Below are 13,285 nucleotides of genomic sequence, written 5' to 3' on the forward strand. Positions count from 1 at the left end.
ACTACAGCAAATCTTTGGATCTTCTACTGGAGAAGCTGCCAGCTGAGAATTTTTTGTCTAGTAATCTGCAAAGCTTGCCTGTCAATTTAAATGACAGTCATTATATTTAAAGGAATTGTAATGTAAATGAGTGATTTAAAGACAGTCTGGGATAAGATCCTTCCCAGGGCTATGGGGGTACAGGGTGTTCAGGAGATCCCACATGGATTGCTTCTTCCATCCCAGAGCCCTCTCATGTGCACTGCATCATTCCTGGCGCAATGGGCTGGAGTTGCAGTTTTAACCATGGATCATGGAGAGACCAGAGGATTTATATAAGGAATTGCCCTTGCACCTGTCCTCAGCTTCATAGAAAGTAAGGCCATTGACATCACACTGGCACTGAAAAAGCACAACTGGTTAACAAAAAGAGTAGCTTCCTGTTGGGTCATAGTTTCAGTGCAACTATGGCCTCAGTATGTGGTACACTTCTGTTTGCATGCTACATTGTTTCTGTGTCTTCATCAAATTGTAATAACTGTGAAGAAAATAGCTTGTAATTAAGCAACTAGGGAGACAGCAGATGGATGCAGACAGATGGGATCACACTAGGAAGCCATGAGACAATATTGGTCAACATGACAAGCAATAGTCACAGCACACTATCAGCATAATGTTTACAGGCTCAATGACAGTTATTGGTGAGTTTTAAGGGCATATTGGAAGGTAATAAAAAAAATAGCTTTTTAGATGCTGTGACACTTCTTTGCAAGGGGGTGGGGCAGAACAGAATACAGGTGTCAGAAAATTTATAGCACGCTTGAGAAGGTAGCAGGCTGTATGTGAATGCTGTCATTGTGTCCACTGATGCAAACAGAGAAGTGTGCATCTTACCTGTCTGCCCAAAACCAGTAATGTGATGAAGAATATAAACAAAGAAATTGAGCCCATTGTCTTCAGGTCTTTCAGTATTCCTGGCCTACAAAATATAAACATAAGTAAAGCAAGCTGCTCAAAAGTTTAAACAAAATTACTTCAGTACAAGAATAAGACCACAATTTACACTACTTTCTGGTATGTAAACTAAGACAATTTAAACATGATATGGTTTATTATTTGATGAAATATGATTAATTCCATTATGTAGGTATAATTACTCTTCTGCATTTTGTGCAAATGTGCCTACAGTTTGAAATCCGATAAGGATTTAGTAAAAATTATGTCCTTGTTTGCTTACAAATGAAGAGTATTTGGTGCTTATTCTATACAGGCAGATTAAAAAGAGATTTTTTTTATTTTATGTAGTAACACTACTTCCATAATGGAGAGCTTGATTGTATCTAATGAATGTCAAGAAACAGAAAATAAAGCACCTAAGTTCCAAGATGTCTTTTCACCTCAGAATTACAGGAGGCACAAACTAGTTCTTGTACAGAGTTTATTAATAGCTCTGCTTTGGGAAAAGACACTACAAGTGATGGAGAACAATTTTCCCTAGCACTCTCCTACAGATGCCACTGAAAGAAGAACCTTGGTGAGAGATTTAGGAAGGAATATACCAACAGACACACATCTTGACTGGCAAAATCAGGGCTGCCAGAAGCACATGCTCAATCTAACCTGTTCCATTGTTCTCCATTCCATCACACAGATATCTGTTCCTCTAATGCAATGAAAAAAAAAAGGACCTGGGTTTGTTCATTTAATCTTTAGATTTAAGTGCAAAGAACACACACTTTTCAAAAACTCAGATCCTTTTCCATGGTTGTCTTTGTGTCCTAAAGATCTCAAGAAGCTTACAGCACAGGAAGAAGGATACTGAAACTCTATTCTGAGCATTCAGTTTTTCTGTTGTGGTACATGCACTGCACTCTCAGCCTGCATAAAGGAGAATCTCCTCTTTGATTGAAAGTGAGGTAGAAATTACAGGTGTCCAAAAATTACTTTATACAGCAGTACTTAGAATTGAGTCATAATTTTGGTTTTACATATCATCACCTCTAACAAAGATTTCATCAGTCTCACAGAAAAATTAACACACAAATTCATGAGCACAGCAAAAAAATTCCAAACTGTTGGTTTATTATTGTTTTCAGTAGCTAAGACTGAATTTGTAGAGCTTTAAGACAATGTGCTAGTTTGAGGAAGTTGATTTTATTTGGCTTGCAGCAAATGTCTTAACAGTGTTAATTATATTCAGCCTTAGGCCTTAACTACCTTCATGATAACGTCTTCCTAATGTCCTTTATTAAAAAAATGCAAAGTAAACCATAGTCTATTTCCTATAGCATGTGCCCAGACTTGTTTATTTTATTCTGATGCTCTAAGGTGTGACATTAAATCATATATTAACTGCAGCGTGACAATGTTTTTGAATTATGACTTGTAGATTATATAGCTAAACACACAGAAAAAAATCTGTTCCATGACTGAGAAATGCCATAGGTAGTATTTAATTTCAGTTAATTTCAGAAGGACTAGAGTTATCCACCTACCTTCTAAGAGGTGCCATTGCATACATAAATTTGCTGTAGTCATCCAGCATGGGCCCATGAGTGTGCAGAAGGATAACATTGTAGCCCACCAATGCAATCAACATTATCACCATTTTTAACTCATAATTAATCCTCAGGAAAACAGAACAGGAAATGAGCCCTAATATGCAGCTGTATATAAAATACTGACAAAGAAAAATCAAACGGAAAAATATTTAGAATTTTATTCCTGAGTAGAACATCATACATAATAAAATGCTAGTATTATTGACTGACCACTTAAAAATGAAATCCTTTACAACCTGGGACATTATGGTTTACAGACAGTCAACAATAACCAGATGTTGCTATTTAATAAAATAGATAATTTTTCTTACTAGGCCTCAATTCACCCAAAACTCAACAGAATCCAGATTATACTCCTAATTTTCACCCTTTGTCATTTTTTTGCTTACTCTTCTGCAGTAGTGAGGAGAGCCTATTCATGGAACACCACTCCTGGTGTTGAAGTCTAACTTAAGAGTCCACTGCCAGCAGACTGACAAAAGATTTATTCCTGTGCCACTGTACGGTTTTAACTCATGTTTGAGTTCAGTAAGTACCCTGTATGTATCACTACCATAAGGTTCAACGTGAAATGTCTAAATATCTGAAAACAACAATTTCATTGCCTATATTTGCTATATTTATAAACTGATGCAATAGTTTTTATGAACCTCATAGATACACAAATTTTACAAACTGCAGAAATACAGCTGGCATGAAAAATAAAAAAATTAATAACATGGTGTATGCATAATACAAATATAAAAAAATCTGTCCAATCAATCCTCTTGAGTTATGACTACATAAGAACACATTAAGTTGCTAAAAAAAGGCCTTTTCTTTCCTATGTCATATATATCAATAAAAATATGCATGGTTGAAATTAAATTCCTGGAAAAATACTTTCTCTACATACTTTCTGGAAATTTATTAGGGCATCAATATTAATGTTAAACCAGGAATTATACATTCTCATGAGGATTGTTATCTTAGACTTTAACATACAGGGCCTTTGCCAAAGATGCTTCCTGAAAATTACAGTCCTGCACCTTGTAAGGAAGTCATATTTTCTGGAGCTACAAAGCATTCTATTTCTAGATATGCTATTTCAGACTACTGTTGACTTGTTGATGGCAGCACTTCTTGACAGAACTTGAATCACTGTATACTAAATGTTGGAGGAACACTAAGAAGAATAATTTTCACAGCACCCATCAGACAGAATTGATCTGCCATCTCAGTCTCTGCCGTTACTGCAATTTGCTTGCAGATCAGCTTGAAATAAAAAACAGAATTAGCTACTGCTCAGAATCACCAAAAATAAAACTTCTCTGATGCCTGCATTCCACAGGAAGTCACATACTGTAGGGGAATAAAGGTAACTGGCATTCTAGCTAGAATCTTAAAAGCGTGCATGCAGTTACAAAGCAGGGAAGACACTGGAAAACAATGATTTGGTGAAGGAACAGTCAAAATAACCATACAGAAAATCAGGACTAGTGGAATTATTGACCTATGCATATCATGAGAACTCTGGTCTTTGTCAAAGATTGCAGCCTGTCAAACAAATGGCAGCCTGTCTCAGGGGCCAAGCATTCTGCTCTCTGTTCATCAAATGAGCATGAACATTCCTACAGAGGAATTAATGCCCAGCTGGGAAAAAAATTACCTCTTTTGTGTGCAGGTATACTGGGCTTGTTTCTTAGTGAAGATCTATGGTCATCCTACACCTCTGTACAACTTTCTACTGAAGAAAGAAATGTGCTCTGACTACACAGGCATTGAGGCTTTCTCCAAGGCAGAGTTGCAGTGATACCTATCCTTTGCAGTGACCCTGATGGGAATATCATTGCACACTGAAGTGTTAGCAACCCACACAGCAGTGAAGCTGACCACCTGTGCTGTACGCTGCGTATCCCTCAGCTGCAGGATAATCTCAGCCAGCTCGGCCAACTCAAGCAACCAAGGAGCTTGCAGGCAGCTCCCACTTGGTAGCAGCAGTTATGCCACCTCTGTGGCTTCCCCTTTATCTAGTGCAGCAAGTTCTCATGGATGCTTTTTGTCTGACAGCAGAAATGACAAATAGAAATGTTTATTTTTAAAAAAATCCTGTAAGAGCTCAAAAGACAAAAGTATTGGGTAACATCTCCACAGATGGAATCTGTACCTCACGCTATTCCTGACTGCAGAACTGTCTGGTGCTGCACAATTCAGGGTTCCTAATATCTGAAGGGATGTAACTCCATCTACCCCCTTTTTTCTCTTTGTGCTAGCTCCAATAAATGGTATTTTAACCAATACCTTACAGAATTTGAGCGCCTTTCTTACCTGGATCACAGGCCCTGTGCCTTGCACAGCACACTACACACTTAGGATCAAGCCCAGCCCATTTGAGCTCTTCTCTGAAAAATGTAAGACCTACAGTTCTGTGGTTATAAAGATCTTTACTAAAGTAAAAAGGGATTCTGCTCAATATGTCTACGAAGAAAAACTTGAGAACGAAGTAATTTTGGAAATCCCTAGCCAAATAAAGTGTATTCTAAAACTGCATCTTTTAGAAGTCAGGATTAGGACTTTATTTATTTAACATGTGGAGGTGGCAGCACTAATACCAGACTGTAGTTTATCACAGGAACAGACATGCATGACTTGAAATCTCCCAGGCCTAACTTCTATTATACGGAAACAACAGAAGCATCATAGCAAAACCAAACAAAATTCAACGCAAGCAAAGACCTAACTTACTGCGTAACCTTTGATGCATCTTGAAAAAGAACAAGAAAACAAACAATACAACTCAGAAAAGTTATTCTGGGGGCTGGGTGAGTGGGGAGAGTCAATTCGCTTCAACATGAACTAAATTCTGTTGGGGCTGAAGTAAGTAAAAAATCTCTTGTTCATTCATTTTAGATAACATAGTCTATAGATCTGTCAGGTCCTTTATCATAAATCACAGGAAGTTTATCTATATGAATAAAGCTTAAAAGCTAACACACAGATTCAAAAGATTGATTTTTTAATATAAGGAGACAAACTTTGCAGCTTAAGTATTCAGTATCTCATTTGGTAAAGAGAAGAATTCTGGAGTTTTGTTTGTTTTTTTTTTTTCATTTAAGATCAAAAGTAGTAACTCAAATTCACAGCTTTTTCAAGCTAGAAGTTGTGCAGTTGTGCAAGGTGAAAATTATGCGTATTTGAGAGATACTTAATAAAAATAGGTTGGGGAAAAAGTTTTTAAAAACTCTACCCAACACAACTTTTTCATTTATTATTATCAGAAGTGACATTTTAACAGATTTTTTGTGCCAGTTAAGTCAAAAGAAGACGCAGGCACTTTTCCATACTTGGTGACATTTAGTTAGCTAAATTTGAAAATAAGAATCAAAGTCATGCTGTGCTGTAGCTTTACCAGGGAGGTGCTGAAAATCTCTAAGTAAGTGCTGCAGTTACTGTAACTGGTTTGGTTTTGTTTGTTTTTTTTTTTTCCCCAGGATGGGTCTATATATAACTAACATTTTGTTTTTGTGTGTGCCTAAGGATTGTTCAGCTTGATACAGTGAGTAGCTGTTTTATGCAAAACACATTGTGTGGAAATCAGCACACACCATTCTAGTACTGGTTTCATCAATCCTGCATAGAGGGAAAATAATCTCCCTTCTCCTCTTGCTGCCTCCTACTTATTCATCCAAAGACTGTTGACCTGTTTTGGCACAATATACAGCCTATTATGTTTAACTGCGGGTCTTTTGTAATCCCTTTAAGAATCACTGTTCTCTAGAATACAGATCACATTTTTTTCCAGCAATGTCCTTGCTCCTCTTCTTGCGTGTGCTACTCTGCTTTTGTTCACACTAATATGTTTTCAAATCAGTTCAGTTCTTTTAAACAGCCTATTCAGTGGTACGAGTGTTGTATTTCTCCCCTTCTCACCCAGCCTCTTAATCAAACATGCAATGACGGAAGTGTGATGATCATAGATTTCACATTTACTGCCAGGACAATGATAAAATCTGAATATTTTCAGGTCTACCACTAGTCGTTATGAAACACATTTGTGGACCGACATGGCTTTCAGTGCACAGTCTGCCTGGCAGTTGCTGTGTATTCTCCTGTTACCTTGTAACACCCATTTGTTGGCATGGGTGAGCTAGGCTTCCTAGTTATCGTGCTATTTTCTGCTTTTTAACCTGACGCTCATTAAACCCTCTATTTTCAGAAGTACTAACCTCCTTTCACTTCCTACTTACTTCAAATCCAGTTAGATGTGACTGAAAAAAAAAAACCAAGCTTTTGCTACAGACTTAAAAAGTGGTGGGTGTTTAACTTCAAGCAGATCCAGCAACAGTCAATTTAGTGCAATTGTTGTAAATAAAGAAAGAAATGTAAAAGTGGACTTACCGGTAGGAAAAAACAGTTGTTTTGTATACACCACCGTGTCTGATTACTCAAATTAGGAAAACTTGCATTTGACGAATTAAGAACTGAGGGAAAAGCTTTTACAGCATTATCCAGGAAAAACTAGAGAAAAACAACATACAATCCATTAGCTTGTCAGCTGTTTAAGGTCAAAGTAGAGAAGACAAATGGCGAAGCACTGAAAGCCTTGCCAGTAATCATTTAACTTTGGTATTTCACTGCAAATTGAAATAGCAAAGGGAAAATGACATCACTTGATTACTTGTTCCTGCATCTTCAGACAAAACCATGCTTATTAGCCTCTACTTTCCATTTTAATAAAAGACGAAAGGCTCTTTGTTACATTACTTTCATATTTCATAAACTCACACAAAGACAGACAATGATTAAGTAAATTCAATATGAATAATTCCTGGATTTACATCAACTCAACCTCCTGTTTAAACACAGGAAGAATTAAAGAATAGAAAATAGAAAATTAAAGAAAAATAAGAAGTCTTTATTGAAGTTGATTTACACAGGTGTAATAACATAATAACAATATCAATAGTATTGGTACTAAAGTTATTGAAACAGGAGAGTGAAACCAGTATCTCCTGGGTCATCAAATTCAGCCAGCTGATGTCACACGAAACCATCATCATAGAGCACCTCTTAAATGTATTGATCCAATGCTTTCTTAGTGAGTTAGATTTCTGTGACTACATTAATTACACTCCTTTGACTCTTAAATAGTTTCTACATTTAACCAATATTCATGGATAGTTCTCATGTTTTTCTTCTTGTGTGAATCTCATTCTTTAACTTTTAGATATCTCCTTTTTCTCACTAATATTATTCTTAATATTTAATGCTATCACAGCCTTCATTATGCTCAGCAAACTATGTTTTTCTAGTGTCTTCCTAGAAAACAAGCTCTTCATTCCCCTAATCATTCTAGTAGTCTCTTTTAATTCAACCTTCTTGGTGACCAAAACTGCAAACACGCTTCCCAGATTTTATCAGTGAGTCATGCAATAGCATTAATACTGATTTCACAGAAGTGTTTTCATACTGTCCTAGAATGACAGCTCCCTTGCTCACAGCTACAAAACCTCAATAGCTTACCCATGCAAGTGGGGCTCAGACAGATCATGAGGTTATACCAGCTGTTACACATTGGCACAATCCCAGCCACTAAAGTCATGCTCAGCGAACATGAGGTAGCTTTCCTTCATTGGGAACCACTTAGGTAAACGGGATTTATACTTACCTTAAGAGCAGTCACATGGATAGTTATTGTGATCTAGCTGAGTTGCCATCAAATCCACAGAATTAATGAAAACCCTGAATTCACTGCATCTCCACCTGATGGGCTTCCAACTTGTATCAGAATTTCTTGTCACTGATCTCTCAGACCAACCATAACCTTGCACTCCATACAACTAAATTTCATCCACGTTCTTTTACTCAGCTCCTCAGGTGCTTCCTTTCCAAAATCCCAAGCTTTCCTCACAGACGTTGCCCATTACCTTAATTTCATTAGAAAATTTCACAGTCTCTCTCATACAGAAATCCATTCCAGGCTGACCATTGCAGAGCTCCAAGGGTTGCCTCCTTCTCACCTGTTGTTCTCTGCAGATCTAAATGCCCTATCCCTGTCTTTATCTACTGCCCCAGAGAAAACTGCACAGTTTCACTCAGAGTAATCAAATGTGGATCAAAAAGATTTATCAATTTACAACTTAACACTAGATCTGGTCAGCCACAGCTCTGTATAGCCAAGTCTTGAAAACCTCCAAGGATGGAGACTCCCTGGTCCCCCTTGGCAACATGTCACAGCACTTTACTACATATACAGTGAGTTTTGGTTTGGTTTTTTTTTTTCTTTTTTATAGACTATCCAACCTCCCAAGCCACCACTCATGGTCAGTGATATGTTTTGTGGTGCTGCTGTGAAGAGTTTGAAATTGTTATCCCCGTAACACTACTTCAACAGAAGCAGGATCAGTTGTGGACTTGAGAAGGTGATCGGTACACCACCTGCTACCAAGACTGAATTGGCACTCACCTTTGTTTGTACAGTTGCACGTTCAGGTTGTTTTCCTTCACTGACACGATTCTCTGTTTATGTGAAACTACACATAATTAACCTGCAATCAGTAACCTATACTAATGGTAGTGTCAAACCAGCTTTTGTCAATCAGCTGTTTTCACTCTTAGGTCTCTGCTTCCTGTTACAAATTTTTGTGCTTCTTTTACACTACTTCTCACACTATTTCCTTCCTTACTTCAGAAATCCTTCTTGGTTACTGTTTAATCCAGCTGGTGTTGGTCTTCCTCTTTAACAGGAACAATCCTGAGCAAAGGTCCTCCAGACAGCTTTAAGTATTTAATCCCCTTTCCTGCCCCCAACATTCACATCTTAATAGGTGCCATTTGCAAATGGTGGGAAAAAAGATTTCCCACATCCCACCAATAGTGCATTTCCTTTTTTTTTCAAACATGAAATAACTATATTTTGTTTCAGAATCCCATCCCACACATGTCCACATAGCAAAAGATTAAATACAATAAAGAACTCAAACACACTTATACTATATAAACATGTATATGTGCATGTCTATTTACATCTCTTAATTTATATTAAAGCATTTTAGTTTTGGTTTTGAGCTTTGTACAGGGTATTTGTGTCCTATAAACATTACCTGCATACACAGAATGCTATATGAAATGTGGTGTAACTGTGAACACATAAATAAATGCAGAAAGGGGAAAAAAAAAAAAAAAGGATATGGAAATGTTGTCATCTCCCGTAAGCCAAACAACAGTTATTTCTGAATGATGTGTTTGTACTTGCCTTTCTTGTCTCTCATCAGTTACCTACATCTGCTATCACGCTTTGGAGATATATATTGTTCTTCAACATAGTATTTTTTTAATAGACAGCTCAGTCCTACTAAGCAGTCACACCTACTCAAATGACTCAAATGAAAGCAATATTTTTTATGAATACCAATGTTTGCCAGGGAACAGCTGAGCACACTACCATTAAATTCTCCTTTTAACTTCATGTATTCCAACAGCTTTTTCTTTTCTTGTGTTTGTATCATCTGCAATCTTCAGTTGTGAGATTTTGCCTCACGTGTTGAAAATACTCCTGTGCTGCTACTTCTTTCAATAGGAGCCATGAGGTGACAGATTCTCCCCCCACAGCATGGTCAGTGTATCTCCCTTGCTATCTGACCACAAAACTGCAAAAGACTAATACACTGGATCATCAACATCATCATCAGAATGGTAGAATCAACTAGGTTGGAAAAGACCTTTAAGATCAACAAGTCCAACCTCTATCCAAGCACTAACAAGTCCACTACTAAACAATGTTACTAAGGGCCTGATCTTCACACTTTCTGTGCGCTTCCAGGGATGGTGATTGCACCACTTCCCTGGGCAGCCTGTTCCAAAACCTGACCACCTTTTCAGTGAAGAAATTGTTGCTAATAACAAGCCTAAACCTCCCCCAGTGCAGCTTGAGGCCGTTACCTCTTGTCCTGTCACTTGTTATTTGGGAGAACAGCCACCTCCTTGCTCCATCCTCTGTTCAGGTAGTTGTACAGAGCTATAAGGTCACCCTTATCTTACTAAAAACAAAGCCAACTTTCTCACTGAGGTACTTTGAACCCTTTTCCTTGCCTCATATGAACATGCAACTATACTTTCAATTAATTTTCTGATGTTCCAGAAGAGCTATGCAATCTTCTCAAGACACAATGCTCTACGGTTTTTATATATATATATAAAACACATATATATATGTTTTAAACTAAGTTCTTTATGTTTGTACCCTACTCTTGTTCAGCAGAACATAGAGTGTATGTTCAGTACACTTTTACGTATGGCAGAAGCATGCAAGTCTGGTATCACAAGTTGAAATACAGGATTTACATTTTCCTCAACACACACAAAAAGAAGCACCAACACTTTTGTTCAGCACTGCTCTTTTGCTAAATCTCTAAGGCAAACACACAGGACTCCTCTCTGTTTTTAATTCTTTTACCAATTCTCCAAATATCCATGTAACTTATGAGAATTTTCTTCCCAAAATGAGTATCACTACTTCTTATGAAGCAGTGATGTGAATTCCTTCCTTCCTGCAAGTTAGGCAGGCAGCTGCATCAGGAATTTATTCCCAGATCCCCACATGAATGGCCCAGGAAAAATATGCAGAATCCCAAATTCTGGTATCATTCCTTCCCCAGTGAAACACTAGAAGAGTTTGCCCAGAGAGGTGGTAGATGTCCTGTCCCTGGCTATTCTATGATTCTATGATCCTGTTTGGGGACCTTCCTGGGACAGTATAGCCCTGAGATCCTGTCACTGTGCCAAGAACCATTCATGCATTTGATGCAGAAGTCACTGAAACAAAGAGTTGTTCCAGGTTTCTTTTATCATTCCATGTTCCTCAAGATTACATGAATCCCGGAGGATGGTGAGGTACAATCATTTGATGTACTGGATACAGTCATTCATTTAGCTTCCAAGAATCAACCCTTTGCAGTCATGCAGTCCTACCACCTCTCTGAGATGTCTGGATTGTTCCCTGCAGTATACTTTCTCATATTTAGTTTAATACAGGCCAGTTTCACAAAAACATTATACCTCAGCCGCTGATTGTTGCCCTACTCTCTATATATCACCAGATCTAATTCTCAATGGAAGCAACATTAGTCACCCTCTTCCTTCAGCTAAGAAGTATTCAATACTTATGTTACATTACCCGTTTTTTGACTTCCTTCCACTGATGATGACTACATACCTCTCAAATGTGAAGACTAGATTTAGATGTCTGCTGAAACAGCTAATTTGAAATAAAATTGCACCCCTCGTCTTTTCTAATGTCCCTTGACCATAAAGGCTGAGTTTTATTTGACATTTTGATCTTAATTATGATATATTAGGTGTGGGAGAGTTAGAGGCTTTTTATCTCCATTAAATCTTAATGGCTACATTTCGCCTTTGTCTACTGAAAGAGTTCACGGAAATAAATGCAGTTAATGGACTCTGCTACTAAGTACATGTTGCTTGGAGATATAATAATGATACTTCAGAGTCTCTCCCACAATTTGCTATTAATATTAAGGAAATGCAAATTTCACAATCACGTTTAAAGTAATTTTGCTAGTCAAACTATTAAGGTTTAGTTTCAAGGTGGGAATTGTACTTAAAATTATCATCTCATGAATATCATGGAACATGATTATTTGTAATGCTGCAGTCACTACTGATAAGGCACAAAGACTAAAATACAGCCTATTAGGTTTTCCTGTAACATTTAGTCCAAATAAAAATGGATGTGAACCAATAAAATTAAAATCTGTTCCTAAAAATGATATACTAAACAACTGTTTTTTTGCTAGAATGTCTTTTACTAGCTGAAGGCCAAATTTGAAGTGAGCTGTACACAACAGTAGAACTTTAAGAAAAAAACAGTTGCTGACCATATCTTCTTTTACACTTTTTAACTTAATAAATAACTATATAGTTGCATGAATTCTAACTCAAAGTATGCTTTAAACCCAAGTAGGTTATTTCATTTCTTCTTACATATTTATAGAGTTCAAAATAAGAGAAAAACTAATGTAATCTTCATTTCACAAGCTCCTCCATCTCTGTTTTTTTTCCCGTAATATGGCAAATAATTTTTGCTTGGCTAAAGATTATCATTCATAAAGGCATATAGTCTTCAGCTGAGGACAAGAAATGATGGAAAATCAACAGCTTTTCAGAATAATTGTTTCCATTGCTCACTGTCTTCACTGATGAAAAGTGGGCTTGTCATTTCCAGCCAAAATTTCTTTGAGTTTTTCATCTGCTAACCTTAAACATCAAGTTCAGTTAGCTGAATTGTAAATTTTGAACATGGAATTGTTTTGGAATCTATCTCCTCTCCCTAAAAAAAAAAACAAACAACAAACCCACAAAAGCAGGAGAAAGAGGGAAACTACCTACTTTTCTGAAGAAAAACAATAAAAACAAAATTAGGATCATTTAATAGACTAAATCAAGAGAAAGTTCACCAGAAATTTCAAGTGTTCATCACATCATTACATCATTCTGACAAGCCTAGTACTTAGTGTAACAATGACTGAGTAAGGTTCCCCTGAAATGTTGTGGGAAAACAAATTAAACAATGTAGGTATTACCGATCTTTAAGTCCTTTGTGATCCTCAAGTAACAAAAGTACCATCAACTGAAAGGAAGTGCTGAAGTGCAAATCTCACTCATTTAAAATGTGACTAATATCTATGCATTAATGTTGGAGTGGAAACATTACCTAAATAAATATTACAGTTCCCATTTTGCAGATA

The 13,285-nt window shown here is 37.0% G+C and overlaps 2 protein-coding genes across 3 annotated transcripts in view; one reads left to right on the forward strand and one right to left on the reverse strand.

The window, feature by feature from the left end:
• The window catches only part of SEMA5A (semaphorin 5A), an 844,194-nt gene that overhangs the window by 665,180 nt on the left and 165,729 nt on the right, over nucleotides 1–13,285 (forward strand). The gene's annotated exons all lie outside the window — the stretch shown is intronic.
• The window catches only part of ADCY2 (adenylate cyclase 2), a 217,372-nt gene that overhangs the window by 24,681 nt on the left and 179,406 nt on the right, over nucleotides 1–13,285 (reverse strand). For both annotated transcript variants that reach the window (XM_062610850.1, XM_062610849.1), the window contains 3 exons: nucleotides 6,918–7,037; nucleotides 2,475–2,659; nucleotides 874–958 (listed from right to left, as the gene is read on the reverse strand). In XM_062610850.1, coding sequence (XP_062466834.1) covers nucleotides 874–958; nucleotides 2,475–2,659; nucleotides 6,918–7,037 — 390 coding nt within the window. The remainder of the gene's footprint in view (nucleotides 1–873; nucleotides 959–2,474; nucleotides 2,660–6,917; nucleotides 7,038–13,285) is intronic.

This window comes from Pezoporus occidentalis, unplaced genomic scaffold, assembly GCF_034315485.1.
Source record: "Pezoporus occidentalis ecotype Australia unplaced genomic scaffold, CSIRO_AGI_Poc_V1 ctg15, whole genome shotgun sequence".
Classification (NCBI taxonomy): domain Eukaryota; kingdom Metazoa; phylum Chordata; class Aves; order Psittaciformes; family Psittacidae; genus Pezoporus; species Pezoporus occidentalis.